We start from the raw sequence: 17626 nt of genomic DNA, 5'->3' as shown, positions 1-17626 counted from the left end.
GTATCAAAGCATGGAAAAAAAATCTGTCTTGCACAGCATGCTGTGTGCCAGCTGTAGCAGTTTTTCATGTGCCCAAGGCTCTATTGACCCGTTCTGTGCCAGAAGGAAACTGAGGGGACAGATACACTTAGTTGGAAGGTTTGTGCAAGTCCAGAAAGCGTTCTGCCTGCCTCTTCCTGAAGAATATCAAAGTTAGCTGCAGTGTCAGGGGTTTTACTGGGCTAAGATGAAATATCAAAGTAGGAATCCAAACCCCTTAACTAGGTTAATGCTATCTTCCCTCCCACCACCACCTTTTCTTCTCTTGCTGTCTTTCTCCGTAGACCCTTCTAGAGGCACCAAACATGGCAGCTTTTGAAGATTTTTTTTCCTGTTGGCCATGTCCCTATCCCCATTTCATACCTGTAATTTTACTAGGAGAGCTGTTCTGGATTGCAGCCTGAGACACTCAGAGTTAGGGTGCTTAAAGGGAACTACTGTCAACAGCAAAGCTAAGAGAAAACAATTCTGGCAGACTCATTCCCTTCTGGATGTACTTACTCTCCCATTCCCATCTCTTTTTTTTTGAAAGGAAACTAACAAATGACTCCTAGAATGAATCCAAAGGGTATTTTATGACAGAGTAGATCTTTCACATTTTGTTTTCTGAAACAGTCAATTATCCATAGCTAAGAACTAGATGTTAGTCCAAGGCCAACAGTAGATTGTGGGAGAAATTCTTATCTCAGTTATACAAGTGTGAATCTGGAGGAACTCCAGTTATTAAACAATTTATAAAATAAGGATAACAACAACTATTATTTCAAAAAGCTTTTGTGATGGTTAACTACCAGTAATTAATGCTGGTGCAGAAATCAGGAGCCTGGGAATGAAAGGCACTATAGAAATTCTAAGCACTCATTATTTCTGCCATTCACAATTATACTTCTTGATGTAATCTATCTGTTGTAGTTAGGGCGGCCATCAATGCTCCCTGCAGACCCTAATCTATTACGTCCCTAACTGATTCAACAAGCTGAATAAAATTAATCACATTTTAAAGTCTGCCTCTTTCTAGATGCCATTCTAACTGAAGAGGTACCACCAACGTGAAAGTCAAAAATTCACAAATACAAGGAAGTGGGTGCAGAAGAACTTGAATATATTTCACTTAAAGTGCCTGGATTTAAAGATCATTCTAGGGCTGCCAAATAGGATTAAAATTAAAAGAAAAAAAAAGGTAAAATCTAACTTTAAGTAAGATTATTAATAAATTACAGTAGGGATTAGACTTTAGAGGGAAACTGTCAACTGAATTATGCTAGAATTACTTATCATTAGAAGGATGTTCTGATGCTTGCGATTCCAACAGCTACATCTTCTTCAAGTATTTCTCTATCCTCTGTCATGGAGTGTTCCTACAAACAGGATTAAGTAATTACATGCAGTCAACTTGACTGTAAACAGAATGGTATAAAAGGTGCTGAGCAAATATTTCACTAAGAAATCCTATTTAAAAAATACATACATTTCAATTTCACCCACTCTAGTGGAAATTATAAGAATATTGTATGAGAAATGATGCAAACGTGTTACTTAAGTTGGAGTCTCATGAGCAATGTGACAACACTATTTTTAAATTAACACATTTTAGAAAACAGTTTTGTGACAGAATATTCTTTAGCTTGAGTGTTCTGACTTTTTAAATTAATTCCTGAAGAGACTATAATCCATTTCCAGCTTCTCTTTGTATTTTTCAGAGGGTTTAAGAGCAACATTACAGCAGATTTTCAGGCTTACCTTTTCTACACATCTCTTCCAGTGACCACATCTGCATTTTCAGTATCAGCTTTGCCAAAGCAAGAAGAAAGCCTCCACCTGAGCAGACATAAAAATGGTATCATCATTTCGGCATTCAAAACAAGACTGACCAACTGCCACCAAAGCAAGGAAATTGCCTATAAGTAAAGTAGTGTCATATGTATGCAGTAAAAACTACAGTATTTGCTATCTCCCCAGATGATGAGCTATATTTCATGAGGATGTATATTTTCAAAAACATGATAGGAATGTGCCACCAGAGTTAGAAAAACAGAACACAAAGGAAAACACACTTAAGAAATATGTATTACTATTTGGGGGCCTCACTCCTTACTTTTGTTGCTAATACTACAAAAATCCCCACTATTAAAAAGTGGGGAGAATGCAGCATCTTTTACCCTGTATTCTAAACTAGGATGTCTTGGTGATTATCCTGAAGTACAGGATAATGGATATGGAATTTTTATGTGGGCTTTTAAAGGCCACGGTTTTACTATAAGGAGTGAGACCTGGATATGCACACCAAAAAATGTATACATTATGCTACAAAAAATGCACCAGAAACTTATAATATTTATAGTACAATATCTAAGTCCATAAAACATTAACTCTCAGCTTGCTCTCAGCTGTTCCAGAGATAAACTTTCTCTGAGAAAACAAAACTATTTTTCAAATCCAGCAGGTGAGAAACATAACTGAATAAATATTTACACCATCAATGGAGAAGCAGAGAGTATGAATCAATCCTGGTCAAGGCTGGAATGTGCAGAATAGATACTTGTTAAGGCAATATGATACACTTGAAATGAACAGACTTGCTAAAATGCCCAAACTTAGGCAGGCAGTCTCTTAGGACATTTCCAGAATTCCCTCTGATACGATAGTGAAGTTACAGTATGTGAATGTGGGTAGAGCAGCATTATCTTATATTCGAACTTAGAGCTGGGCTTTTAAAACAATAAAGGAAATCATACCAGCTTCTATCTGGAAGCAATCAGGACCATGATCAGACACACAGCAGGCACAGAGAAACATCCTTCATCTGTTGCTCCTGGGCCCTCCTGTGCTACATACTTGAAGCAGACACATTCAGACATGTAGCAAGCAGTATTTATATGTTTGGTTTATATTAATTAATTTTAGTTCCTTTGAGTGTGGTAATGTATAGGATGAAACAGGGAACCTGTAAAGAATTAGGACTAGGAAGGAGATTAGTACCCAGAGATAAAGGAGTGTATAATTGTGTTCCTCACATCCTGTATTTATTTTGATTTCCAGCTGGTGCTAAAACTCAGCACAGAAAGACTAGAGAACAAGAAGTTTGTGGTATAGCACAGAATCAAAAGTAAAGCTCCCTGCCTAGCAACTTCACCATTAATTCCTCCCACAAGAACTTGGAGAGGGTGAGATCTGCTCCTCCAAGCTCACTCCATCCCATCCACTGACTCATTGAAACAAAAGCTGAATCAGCAGATGGTTATTCCTTCCCAGACGTACACGCTTCACACCCCTCTACACAAGCAGCACAGCTTGCACGGGAGACAGTGCATCTGGCTAGGATCATTTTAGCCGTTCAGTAGAATTCTGTAAAGCGGTCAGATATTTAAAGCAACTTTACCACTCCTCACAGAGACATAAAAGTGAGCTGAAGCGAGAACACTGTAATAGAAAGCAGACAGTTGTTGGACCTGCCACACAACTCAAAACTCTCAAGTTGTCTCAAACTTGCTTATAGAGAGGATCCTGACAAGTGCAAAACTGCTGAGCAAAAAATCTGTACTTCAATACTGCTACTAATTCAGTGTAGAAATAAGAACAGCAAAAGCATTGACTATGCAATATTTATTTAATAGCTATGTTAAAAGTGTAAAACTGAATGGAGCGTCTTTCTAGAGTAAAAATTATCTAAACACATTCTTACTTACGGAGGACTTAAAAATTACCAGAAAAAGCTAGCCACCCTACATCTACAGCAGAACATTTAAATGCAATTAAAAAAATTCTAAGATTCCACAGAAACAGATGATATTTCATTAGAACCCTACTGGTTTAATTCGTACTCATTTCTTTGGCTTTTAGATTAAACAGCACTATGCAAATGCATGCAATAGTTGTGAACAGACCAAGCATGTATAACGTGAACAGTTGTTAAATTTAAGGTATAAAGTCTTGTCATACTGGCTGAGAAAGAAGCAAGCATTAGCAGGCAAGAAGCAAAGGTGAATAACTGTTTCTGGACTATGCGTAAGTAATTTTGTTAATTAAGATCTTTTTGTTATATTTATTACACATGCAAGAGATGAAAGATCATTACATTTATAAACACAAATAGGAAAAATCTGTAATTGCAATTGTTTAAGTAGACTTTTTATGTTCCTTTGTGCTTATGCATTTTGTTAAAAGTTTGAAACAAGTGCAAGCTAATTGCTTGCCCACCCAAACTTTCAGAATTAAGCTACTAATATCAAAGTGTTTTTCTGAGCGTAACTGTTGCTTTCCAAGTCACATAGCCAGCGTCGCACCGGTGTTTAGGGCTGACAGATGTATCTAGTACAGCGGCCACTTCTCTACAGATTTCCACACACCCCCCCCCCAGCCGCAACAGCTGCAGGGCTATGGCAGACCCGTGATGGCTGTGCCCCCCGCCCGCACTCCTGGGGCTGACAGCCCAGGCAGGCTTGGCACTTCTTCCGCAGCCGTCCCCTCCCCGTTTCTGATCGGAACCAGGGATGCGTCTGTTTCAGCCCGTGTGTCGAGCCTCTCCCGCGGGGGCGGGCCGGGGAGGGGCTGCCCCGGGCCCTTCCACAGCGGGGGGCGGCGGCCAGCACACCGCCGGCAGCCCTGCACCCGGACCCAGACCCGCACCGGCGGGGCACCGGGCAGCCGCCGCCTGCGGACGAGCGAGCTCGGTGCCCGGGAGGCTGGGACGAAGGCCGTGAGGGCGGGAGCCACGCACCCATGCCCGGTAAGTGCAGGAGGGACGGGGGCGGGGGCTCGGCTCTTCCGCAGCCCCCTTCGCCGCCGCGGTGCGCAGCCCTGCCCTGCCCGGCGCGGGGCCGAGCGGAGCCCCCGGCGCCCTCCCCGCCGCCCCAGCGCTTCGGGACAGGTCGGGTAGGAAAGCAGCTCCACCTGCCTCTGCCCTGAGCGGGCTGTAAAGCGTCCGCCCTTCGCCTGGAGCCGGCGGAGGGACCTGCCCGCCTGCCGGGCACCTCCGATCTCCCTCCCGCGCCCGGAGCCCTGTGCTGGCAGCGGACAGCTTGGCCCTGCGAGACACGCACAGCAAGGGCAAAGAGCTTACCCCTACCCCAAATAATTCGGTTTATACTATACATATGCTTATACTTTAAGTGTTAATAAATCTGAGTATTTATATAGGGATTGAATTTTTTGATGGAGAACTCAGTGGTCATAACTCCAAAAGGCTTACTGCAAAGTTAAAGAAAAGCTTATTAAAAGCCTATCATCACACTAAGCAAAAAGGGATCCAATCCCAAGGAGACAGATGATGACCATCAACATTTCTCTGTGCTAGGATAAACCTGATACCTATTAACGGTGGACACTCCTCCAGCACAGGCTGGAGGTCCAACAAGTCTCTTCCATCTGCAGCTGCCATGATCCTGTACCACAGCAGAATACAACACATCAATTTCTTATGATGAGAGGTAGTTATTTAAAAAGATACATATTTTCTCCCTGCACAGAATGAATTCAACTTATTTCAATAGCTGATTTTGTGACTAGTTCTACATTGTGCCTTAAGCTACCGGTTCTGTTGCTGATCCAATCAGATAAGATGAACTAAAAGTGAGTCAAGTTTTCCTTACCCTTATTAAATCATAGATAGCTTTACTGAAATGGGTAAAACTTTACTTTATATCTACCACTCTGTAAAAATAAAAAAGCAAAATCTGAGCCAGTGGCAGTGGGTGGGTCATGAATACTTAACATCATTCTGCTGTGAACAAATTCAGTACATTAAACTCATTAACAAAGAGACTGGAAATTCATTCTCACTCCAAAATCAGCGCATGGCTGCTGTACAATATATTGCATTACAGCACACATCAGCTTACCATCCTTGACAGTACATGGTGACAAACTGGTTATGGGGGAACACAGGACTGCTGCTGAGAGCATTAAAGAATTGGGAATGGAGAGGACAAGTTCAACAGAGTCCTGTTGAGCTTGCCTGAAATGTTAACCTTTAAGATACCTCTGTCAGACAGTAAAACCACCAGCCATAAACACTTGTATTGTTGATAGTACACCTGTATGAAGTGAACCATTAATTTCTATTATGTTCACAGGCATTAAACTAAACCATTTTTTCTGCATCTGGCCTTCTAAGCTGTAATAAAATGGCAATCTGACTGAAGACATACTCAAGTATGCCCTACAAAACTAAGAGGAATAAACACACAAAATTTCCATGCTCAGGACTGCATTTGTCATGCATTTCCTCATACTGTGCATTCTTATGAATACGAAAACTAAGTTATCAGTGTAGCACAACCAGACTTGTCTCTGTATTAATATTAACCCATACCAAATAGGTACTTGTTTCCCATTCCTCAGAGTAAGTCTTGTACTAATACTATTGTACTAATAGCCTGGCTAAGTGCTGAAACCTATGCAGCCCACCTACCCGTTGCAAGGACAGCAAAGTGCCTGTTGCTGTGGTATAGCCATGAGCAGGGTGGTTGCTCCATGGTGCTGGGAGACATGAGTGATATGACTCATGGGGAAGCAGCCAGACAATTCCTGCAGAGAGCTAAGGCAACACACCTGGAGGGGAGCTGCAAAAGTAAGTTGGCTCCTATGACTGTACCAAAGGCAGGAAAATGAGACAGGATCAGATAAAGGCCTTTGAGGAACTATGGCCAGGTTAATTTTATAGCATAAGGTATTTACCTAAGTGTTTTGTAGCTGAAGGACATTTCATATCACTTATTGCAACATGGCAACAGTGAAAAAGATCAGTAATACATGTATTTGCAACTCACTTCCTATACCCTTTATAGCTCTAATCACTAAACTAAACTGTATCAAATTAGTTTTGAATTCTTATTCAAAACTACTACTAGTGTTGACTGATTATTTTGTGCTTGTACTGTCTTTATTTTACTTGTACCATCGCATAGAAGCAGCTAACTGCAAGGTATCTACCAAGCACAGACAGATAAAAAGGAGAAAAAAATAGAGCATAATCAGAGTTATCTCTGCCTAAAAGCAGAGAAGAGGGGAAAAAAAAGTCAGTACCAGTTGCGAGAGAATGCCAGGTCACCTTGTTGCTTCAGTTTCAGAGGAGACCCTGAGAACCAGCAGTACACAGTACTTGGCTGATCCTGAGCTGCCTCCCATGGCTGCAGAGTTGAAGCTAATTCTGCAGTTTAGGCTCATTTTCAGACAGAGGATATTCTGGTAGGATCAATTCTCAGTTGAGACCTAGTCACATCTCAGTGCACCAATACTAGTGGTAGACCAAGACAGGGTGGGTATAACGTACAGTGCAGAAGTGGTCTTTCCAGCCTTTTACTCTAGCATACTCGGCAAACATGAGAAAACAATGAACTGAGCCCATTATCAATTGTCCACCGTTGGTCTGGTGAGAAATTCTCACAACAGAATTCCTCATATTCATATTAAAAACATTTAGTAAGTTTTATTAGTATGAAAAAAACAAAACCCAAACTATACAAGATTTGGTTTTATCTTAAGTAATCAATATTCAGGAAACAATCTTTAATGGATACTTAAGTTTGACTTTACAGATCGGGAAACACATGCATCCTTAAGAAAGAAAACAACCCAGAGCTTTGCTTTGTTCCTTGTGCTAGGATCTAGTCTCAACTCAACATAGATGAATAGTTGGAAGAACAAACCAAACCAAAATAATGGTACCTTTTGTAGTAGGTGCTCCCGTGTTTTCTTTTTCTTCTCTTATGCAGAAGCACTTCTCTAGCACTTCTGCCATGCTAAGGTAAATGCTTATGCTAATGTAAAATAAAAGCCAAAAAAACTCTTTGGGTTTTGGGTTTTTTTCCTGTCTATAGTCTCTTACATTGCAGTCATTGCCAGCGTATCGGAACACTTTCTAATTCTCCCTGCTGACGTCATACATCTTCAGGTGTTGTATCATGCTATAACCAAAGACAAAAATGTGCATGTGAGGAATGTTTCATTTAAGAATCATTTTGGAATGTAAATCAAATTTATCAGCTTTAACATTCCTGTCTACTCCCAAAACATACATACCTTTGATTGTCCTGTGATGCTTTATGTGCTTCTATGTTTGAACAGAACAGGCAGTTGCTGTTGCTGGAGGTATAATAGGAGGGATCCTTTTATTTGTTCTCATTGGAATAACTACGTACCTGCTCTGGAAGAAATTTTGCTGCCTCCTTTCTTACGAAAAGCTCACCAGTCCTGTCAAAATGACAAATACAAATGCCATTTTTAAGGATCAGTCAACTTCTGAAATTCAATCAAAAAGCACAAGGTATATATTTTTGTTTGTTTTTAAAGCATATACTATTGGTAATTTATTTCAACTTGTAAAATCTCAGATGAGGGGGTGATCTAAATATATGCATGTACAGAAATAAATAAGACCCCTAAATTATATACGAACAGTTCTGTTTCTTTAACTATGAATGCAATGTTTATTTCTGATTTATGTAAAAAAGGTAATACATTCAAGTGTTATTGGTGCATGGATAGCTGTATCTGTTACCTAGACAAATTTGGCCTATGTTCCAGTCATTCCTGGTGGTCTCATAATGAAGAACCAAACAATAGGAGTTCAGTTTAGAAGACTTAGTAAGTTAGTTACTTACAGGGCTTCAGGGCTCTAAGACAAGCCACTGCAGTTAATTATTCCTTTCCTTTGAAAGATCAATTCTAAAGGAGAAGAAAGGGAAAAAGTGAGGGATCTGTCTGAAGAATTAAGATCTGTGTCCCTTGCTGGACCTTTAGGCATTATACAAATAAAATCAATTGCAAAACAACAGTATTTATCTTTTCTACCTATGCATCTCCATAGAATTTTTACAAAATTGTGAGATAAGAGCGTAAAATTATCTCTGTTACCAAGTTTGGTTTCCATATTTAAACCAGAAGAGTCAGCAGCTGTTGTTAATCTCAAGCAGATCCAGAAGCATTCCATTCGTCATTCCACCAACACTGCATGGGCGAGACTGGATTACCCTGACGAATGAAGAACACATTCAGGAAGACAGTGACCCCTACATGATTCCTCAGCCTGGGCCACGGTCATCATTTCATTCTTTGGGTATGGCATTACAAAAACAGGACTCTTTAAGGGTACTCTTTTAAAGTGTAACTTTATTATTATGAAGTGTGTTTATTGGGGGCATACCAGACGTAGCGTTACACAGTACAAGCCCTAAACACTACATGTATACATATATTTTTATATATAGGAATTAGGCCAGAATGTAGCCATTCTGGTCCCACTGACGTGGGACCTTGCACATATGGCTGACAAAGCAATCTCTCCTTCTGTGTTTTGAAAAGGCAAACATGAGTGTAACTCAGGAAGTGTCTGATTGTTGTCCCCAGAAACAGCAGTGACCAGTTGCACACTGCAACAACGAATACCTAGAACTATCCAGGTACAGTCACAGGAATAAGAGAAAGGAAAAGTGGTGCAGCCTACAATTACTCCTCCAAATTGGACGGAAAAAGAATTAAAATGCCAAGTTTATGCAAAAAATGGATTGTTAATAAAGAGATTAATGTGATTTCCCCTAATACAGGAGTGGTTATAAAAATGGTTATATAAAGTCTTGAGACTAATCTGAGGGTGCTTGTTTTTTATTCCATGCAGCTGGAGCTTATGTTGTAGGGACCATTAACCCAGAGCTGTACAAGTTTCCTGAAGACAAAAGTGAGACAGAGTTTCCTGAAGGCAACATTGGCCGCCTCTGGTTCTCTATAGAATATGAGCAAGAGTCGGAAAGGCTCCTCATCTCCTTGATCAAAGTCAGAAAGCTGCAGCCTCCTGCTGATTCCTGTAGTCCATTCGTGAAAATCTACTTGCTGCCTGATGAAAGAAGCTACTTGCAGTCCAAAACAAAACGCAAAACCCTTAACCCGCAGTTTGATGAAAACTTCGTTTTTCAGGTACTTTTCCTTTTGATGAAGCAGATTTTTGTTTGCAAATATTGACTTGTCAAACTACAGTACATGTTTGTGAAAATTAATTTTCTACAAACTTCTACCAATATACAAGTCATTTCCACTGGAGACAGGATTTATTACTGGGGCTTTTGGAGATCCTGGGCTACTGAAGTCTGTGGCTCCAGAAATTATCTTACTTGTGGTCTGCACCAAAGCTGAGGATTCCAGAAATTGCCCTGGGAATGATGAAAACTCCAGCTTGAAATATGACTGAGCAGTTCAGCCCAGCAGCTCTAGAAGTCCAGAAGCAACCACTACTGAATTAACACTTTCACAGCTTTTAGTTTCTTTGCTGTGGAAGTAGGTTAGAAACCAGAACTTGTGAGATATCTGGTATGCTATTTGTATAGTGCTGTAAAGCTAGGAGCTTGGCTCTCTATGCCAAGAGGCTTTCAGCAGGTCTCACAAGACAAAAGCTTTAAATCAAAAAAAGTTTGTGTTTCAGAGAACTGAAAAATGAATGTTTACAGATTTCTAAACATTTGTGGCTGGAAGTGAATGTATCATGTAGTACTAGATCTGTATGAGTTGAAAAACTGCCAGCTAACTTCACATTTTTCAAATGAACTCATTCTATTTTAGCTTGGATCTTTAGACTTCTGCATAGCTGAACTTTAGGCAAATTAAGAAAGTGGACTTCAAATAATCAAAGGAAATCTCCACCTACCTTAAACACACTTTGAAAAATTCCTCCTTTGAAGTCATGCTAGAGTAGAAGTGTGTCAGATGTTTTATAATATTCTTCCTTTTCCTGTACAGGTCTCCAGTAAAGTGTTGCTCCAAAGGACTCTGAAGTTTTTGGTTTATCATGTTGATAAACAGAAGAAGCACCATCTCCTAGGCCAAGTTATCTTCCCACTGAAAAATGAAACATTAACTGATGACAACAAACTAGTCATATGGAGAGATCTGGAAAAAGAAAACTTGGAGGTATGTGATACCAGGCTGCTTGCATGGTGGAACTTCTGTCATCTTACAAGTATTGAAGGGGTACAGCTGAAGTAGAAGTATGTTGTATCAAATACATGAAATGCAAAAGTATTGATAACATTTGGAATCAAAATTCCCATCTTACCAACCTGCAGATCCATAGCTGTTGCATAGGGATTATCCAACTGCTCAGAAACAGTCACGAGTTAGGATATAGTTACATAAGAAAGCACCTTTTGTTATATTTGCTTCTGTTTTGAATTAGTAAGAGCAAAAAAAAAAGCAGAACAGGCAAGGAGATAGGCATCACCTGGAAGAGACAGTAATTCAAAGGTTCAGGAAGGCTGATTAATTGGTTCTATCAAATGTCAGAACAGCATAAATAAAGCCATTACAATTCACTCACATGCCTTTGTGTCAGAAACCACTAGTATGAAGAACAACTTCTTTCCTCTCATTTGTCTGTGTGAAGAGAGAGTTTTTTCAGATATATTTGACAAGTGTTCTTCTGCTTCCAAAGCCTCCTTCAGAGTATGGTGATATCCAGTTCTCCCTCAGCTACAATGACTACCTGGGCCGCATCACTGTAGTGGTTCTGAGGGCAAGAGGATTAAAGCTCCAGGAGGAGAGCCATCCTGTCAGTAAGTGTGATTTCCTTTCTGCTATCAGCTCCAGAATTCCTGTTTTAATTTGCTTCTTCCTCATCTGTCCAGCCAGGCTTGCACTCAGTGACTCTGAAAAGAGCAAATAAACATCCGGGTGATTTAATTTGAGTGGAAACAAGCCATCCTTTGTTACTGGGGTAATTAGATTTTGACAGATCAGTTCTGCTATGCTTTGGTTTTGTTTCATAAGAAACTGTTTGTCTCATGTCATCAGTAGCAATTTTTTTCTCCTGCTTTAATACAGTGAGAAACATCCCTTTGCTGCACTCCAATCCAGAGAAGAAGGCATTTCAGGGGATACTGACAATAACAGAGTTGCCTCAAGGCAAAAGCCCAGAGGTAACAGCTGCAGGACAACTGCTTATGCCAAACAGCTGTCCTGGGGAGAACTGAACTGGGAAAAAATTCCCATTTTGGGTCAGCCTGGCCATTGGTCAAAGGACCATGACATAGAGTCACAATTTTTCTCCCTTACTGCAGTGAGGGTTTTCCTGGTACATCATGCTCATGTGTCCTTAGCCTCAGAGATGTTGAGTGTAAAGGTTACCTCAAAATGCTCTTTAAAAATCTAAATACTCACAGCAAAACTAGATAGAAGAACCAAACTTGTGTTTGAATCTAGTGATTTTTTTGAAGGGCTTTGAAACTAAACAATATGAATGCAAAATACACCCAGCAGTTAAAAAGAAAAGAGGTTTAATTCTCTATATATACACATCAACTATGAAGTTTTTTTGAGGTTTCTTTAAATGGGCTGTTACCAGGATGTTTAACTTTAGAAACAATGCCCTCTAAATGAGTAAATCTACATTCATAATGTTAGAGATAAATTTGCTCTGTTTAGGGTAAAACTCATAAATGAACAAATGCACAGTAAAATGATGAGAATATAGTGAGAACCGTGCAGAATCATACCCTGTGCACTTGTTCAAAGAGAAATATATTACAAAATGTATTAGTTTTAGAAAAAAATAACCAAGATAAGGATGGCCAGTAAAAATATGACTGGTTCGTTGCAGATGAACAAAGTAGCATCATGAAGTAAGAGCAAATGTTCTAGTTTTGCATCATCTCAATAGCTTTACAAGAGAGGGAGACCACAATTAATACATCATGTCTCTGCCTGCAGGTTGTTGTGAAGTTCTGTAGCACAGAGAGCCAGAACCCTGTGTTTCTTTCTACAAGCCTAACATTAATCTGCCATGTTATTTTAGTGCTGGTATACTTGAGGTTATCACAATAAGCACGAGTCATGGGTATACTCTGGAAGGAAGAGCTGCGAGAAGGCAATTCTCCAGAATTTATTACTAAGAAAAAAAAAAAGGAAAATTAAATAAATTGGGTGTTATTTCCTTTGATAATGCCCTTCAAGTATGATTTAGGGTCCACAGATTCTCTGGTAAATCCTGAAGAAACTGGAATGAAGTTTTTTATACTAACAGGGATTAGCACAACACTAATCTTTGATGGAAGATATGCAGTATAGGACAGTAAAGAGATATTTCTTTTTAGATTCAAATTACTGAATTAAATGTATTAAGAAGTAATAAGAAAGTAATGAAAACTCAGACTTTGTGCAAGTAGTTTACATAGTAGCTCTTTCCATATATAGCACTCAGGTAGCAGCTCTGTCAAAAAAAGCCTGTTCTGGTAATCCTGCACCCTGTGAAACAGAAATGAGAGCCTACTGGATCTGTGAAAATAACAGAGACATTTGGAGTCCATCGATGCTGTCTCAGTCTTGACATTTCTAATCATTTTTGCTATACAGATGAACCTTAATGAACTGAACAGTAGGGAATAATAAACACAGTAGCAACATGGAATCTATTACTGCTTCACTGGAAAAGAACAAATCTTTAGCCATCAATTAAGATGAAATTTCTACATGCTTGTCACTAAATTTTGTGCAAAGGTAGAGAAGAGGAGAAAATTTCAGGCTGCTTTGGATCTCATTGTCAAAGATCTACTGAATAAGACCACAATGCAATAGAGGTCCCCTTCAGGAAGCAAAGCAAATTGTTTTTGTTCTTGTTCCCACACTTATATACAATTTCTGTAATATTTTCTAGAAGAAAGCAGATATCATTGATCTTTTCCTCAAATTTTCTACAGAATCCCTTACCACAGGGCTAGAAGTCATTAGTAAAACCTTTTGTTTAAGGATTCTTCTTTGACTAGGAGAAGTGTTCCCCCGAAACATATCCAATCCAAGTGCAGGCAGCAGCTCTATGACATGGCTCCTCCCTCACGGCCTCCCTTGTGTTGGGTCAAACAATCATGTCATCAAATATATGAAATTAACTACTGACCCAACAAACTAAGCCTTCAAAAAAGTCTCCAATCAGATGAAGGGAAGGTATAGGAATATAAGCTCAAGGATGCAGGGTAAGAATATGACTGCTCCTTTTAACAGCTCTTAAATTACAAAGTACACTGCAAAACTGCACCCTGAGTACTTTGTATACCCCCTGCTTAATGTTACGCATTGCCGTGCTGCCATGTATGTTTCATGAATCATTCATGATCTAATTGCATACTTAATATTGACTCCTGAAAGCAAGAAATTTCTTAAGCCTTCTTCCAACTACCTCTGATGTATTTCCTTCTGAATTTCTTTTTCTCCAAGGTGTGTATGTCAAAGTCTCACTAATGAACCATAATAAATTCATCAAAAGTAAAAAGACAGCAGCTGTTCTGGGATCTCCCAATCCAGAGTATAATGAAACCTTCAGTTTCAAGGCAGATCAGACGGAGCTGGATACAGCAAGCCTGAGTCTATCTGTGGTCCAGAGTATCAAGGGAGAAAGTAAGCTATATAAATTATTACAGTTAAGACATCATAATCTCTTACATATTGCAGAGAGATTTAAAACTGGGAGGAACTAATTCCTTTTCAGGAACAATCATACAATGTGTAAAAAGCAGAACAACTTCTTTGCAGTAAGGGTACGTCTCTTTCAGAAGCTAAAGATAAATCTAATGGAAGACACGACTAAAATAACTGTAGGCTAGTCACTGTCAGTACAAGGTGCTGTACTTTTGTTTAATTCTGGTATCCTAAGAAACAAGCTTATGGAATTATGTACTTGTGTGTATAATCCCCAGCCTCCAAAATTTTGAAGCCATTCACTGTTCCTAACCAAATTTGAAAGAGGAATAGGAATTTTAATTATCACAGCAGTTCAAGCAGTGAGAAACATTCTGAAGTTCATATAAGGCAGGTTCAAATTATTTTCCGCATCCACAGCTGAAAAGTTCAGGCATAAAGAAACAATCTGCTCATTGGCAGAGTGGTCAGTGGCAATCCATATATTGCGACTCCCAGCTGTCTCCGTAACTAAATCTATTCTTTCCCAAGCTAGAGCATCATATGAACCCTACTAAGGTTGCTGATGCCCAGAACTAGGGCACACTTCCACAGTACACTTGAGGTAGAGGGGCTGGGCAGATACAGAGCTGTTTACCTTAAACTGATTCTAGTTTAGAGTGCAGGTGGTAGAGTAGGCCTGAACTGACTAAATACTCACTTACTACAGTACCTTTTAATGCTGAATCTTAGTATGTAGAAACTACAGAACTTGAAATCTAGAGTGAATTCCTTGATTAATTGGTTTAAAAATAACTTTCAGAAAATGCATTACTTAGAGAAATACAAGTTAATATTCTAATTTATGTAAGGATTTCAGAGAAGCACTCACAGGTGTTAATCATTAACTGCTTGCTTTTTTTCCCCAGAAACACATCTGCTAGGACGTATAGTAGTTGGGCCATTCATGTACACCCGCGGCAAAGAACTAGAACACTGGAATGAAATGATCAGCAAGCCCAAGGAGTTGGTTAAACGATGGCATGCTCTCTGCTACAGCATGTAAAAAGCATGGATAAAAAAGCAACCTGAAAATGGAAAAGCTCTCGCTATCTTTCATAATCTAATGATAACGGGTACAAAATCTTTGACCATTTTACACTCCTAAGTAGACAAGAATAAAATAAGTAAATTATTTCCTTCCCCAAAAGGAAAGAGAAGCCTTGGTCCCTGGTAGGCTGGAACTCTGTCTTTCTTCTCTTCAAAATATATTTCCAGTTTAATTAATATGAAGCAGAGTAAACAGAACAGGAAGACAAACATGATCTCCCAGCATCAGTTATTTTGACTAGTAAATTCCAATTCTTGGCCATGAGTTCTGGGCACAAATGATCATCCATCATGTGGCTAGAACCCAAAATGACCTAAGAATTGTCAACGATGATACCAGGCCTGTCCACCACATTGCATCACCACGGACAGAGTATCTTCACCAAAAGGAATGGAAGCCCAGTAAGCATGCCAAAACAAACAAAGCCCAAAAAATGTTGACTGACTACTAAATTTAAAGTTTATTTAAAATAGCAGCATTATATTTAAAACCTCTTTTGAATATGAATAGTGGAAAACATTGAGTGTTTATTGATCAAAAGCCTAGAAGCACCTGTTCATGTCCCTCAGCACAGTGTATTTCCTGCAGTAATTCAGTTAGATGTTTTCAGCTGATGCAAATGTACACCACTTTGTGTTGACACTAAGGGAGAAGCATAAAAGTAGTCCTGAAGTCACAAACGATTGGAGGTTTGCAGGAGGACTCTGAGAAAGTAATACAAGGGACCTGTCCTGTCCTTATAGATTTCTCCCTAAACACGTCTCTGCTGGAGACAGAGCATTGATTACAAGAACCTTGGGTTTGACGTAGTATGACCATTCTTACTTTGAAAATCCAATTAGCTTAAGCCCCCAGAACATGTCTGTTTTAGAGGTAGAGTTTTCTTTGTTAAGTAAATTACTGTTCTGTAAAATAACTCAGAGCAATTATTTTTAATCAACATAAAATAAATAGGACATTCTTCTCTTCTTGATTGTTCACTGGGGACCTGAACTCTGTACCTTTCACGCCGTACAGTCATAAACCAGACACACGGACTACTGCAGCAAAACATTTTTTACAGTTATGTTCCAACAGGACCATAATCTCTGCAGCTGAAATAAAGCCAACTTCCTTTCAAACAGGATACAATATTAATCAATTCAATATATTAAAAAAATGAATCTTTCTCTGGGGAGATGAGAATACTTTCCATTTTGATGATATTGTTATTATCTAAAGGAAATATTATGAATGAGAATATATATGAGAGCAACTGTATGATAACAGACTCCACTTCACCTGATCCCCCATTTGAAATGTTACATGGTACCCTCAGTCCATCTTGCTAACTGCACCAGTGGATATAAAATAAGCCTAGACTCATTACATTTAATTGAATTTTACAAAGTGCTCAACCCTCATTATATCTCTCTTAAATGAGGAATGCCAGCATCCACAAACCCAAAGAGCTGTTTTCAAATTTTACTCCTACAAAACCACTGAAAACCAAATAGGCAACATGTTCAGTCTGCGAAGGAAAACAATATATAAACTCTGTAATAACTATATTACTACAAAAAAGCAATTTTACCAGATACATTATGTCCCTCTTTATGATTTAAATCACACCAATAAACATTAAAAGTAAACTGTTAAGACTGTTTCAGACAGGTTTACTAGCTTGTGCAGGAAGATGCATGTAATCTACAGTGTCTATTAACATAAATACCTCTAAAGTGGGTCTGACTTGATGTACAATACAGTCCAAGTAATAAAACAATGCATTATAATAATGTGGTGTCTTTGTGCTTCTTATACATTAAGGTACCAATACTTTCAGTTTGTGTGTTCAATAATTCCAGCTAAAATCACAAAGCAGCATATTAAAATGCACTTACCAATGTACTTGACTTTGCTCAAGGTCATCCAAGTGAAGTAAATGAGAAAGGTCCTTTTTGACTCTTCCTGAAGAAGAGAGTTAGTTATTCCAGTAAAGTGAGAACCATTATTAAATGAGTTATAATAGTGTTATCATTGTCACGTAACAGAGTAATTGTTTTTGCCTTTTAACCGTAAAATGCCTTTTATGGATCAGCCATCCAGTCTTGTGCTTGAGACTTACAT

General features: G+C 39.1%; 1 protein-coding gene across 1 annotated transcript; it reads left to right on the top strand.

Moving 5' to 3' along the window:
* The first annotated feature begins 4654 nt into the window (after positions 1 to 4654).
* LOC137662498 (synaptotagmin-15-like) lies at positions 4655 to 17226 on the top strand. Its single transcript, XM_068398964.1, has 8 exons — positions 4655 to 4765; positions 8104 to 8302; positions 8952 to 9094; positions 9653 to 9948; positions 10765 to 10935; positions 11456 to 11576; positions 14230 to 14409; positions 15339 to 17226. The coding sequence occupies exons 1-8, from the start codon at positions 4759 to 4761 to the stop codon at positions 15473 to 15475; spliced, it is 1254 nt and encodes a 417-aa protein (XP_068255065.1). The 5' UTR covers positions 4655 to 4758; the 3' UTR covers positions 15476 to 17226.
* The last annotated feature ends 400 nt before the right edge of the window (positions 17227 to 17626 follow it).

Source organism: Nyctibius grandis, chromosome 4 (genome assembly GCF_013368605.1).
Source record: "Nyctibius grandis isolate bNycGra1 chromosome 4, bNycGra1.pri, whole genome shotgun sequence".
Taxonomy (NCBI): domain Eukaryota; kingdom Metazoa; phylum Chordata; class Aves; order Nyctibiiformes; family Nyctibiidae; genus Nyctibius; species Nyctibius grandis.
Note: the sequence above shows the minus strand (reverse complement) of the source record. Positions and strands in the feature narration are given on the sequence as shown.

Coding starts and splice junctions, on each gene's coding strand:
- LOC137662498 (XM_068398964.1), top strand. Junction 10,936..11,455: donor TGGAAAAAGAAAACTTGGAG/GTATGTGATACC, acceptor CTGCTTCCAAAG/CCTCCTTCAGAGTATGGTGA. Junction 11,577..14,229: donor GGAGGAGAGCCATCCTGTCA/GTAAGTGTGATT, acceptor TTTTTCTCCAAG/GTGTGTATGTCAAAGTCTCA.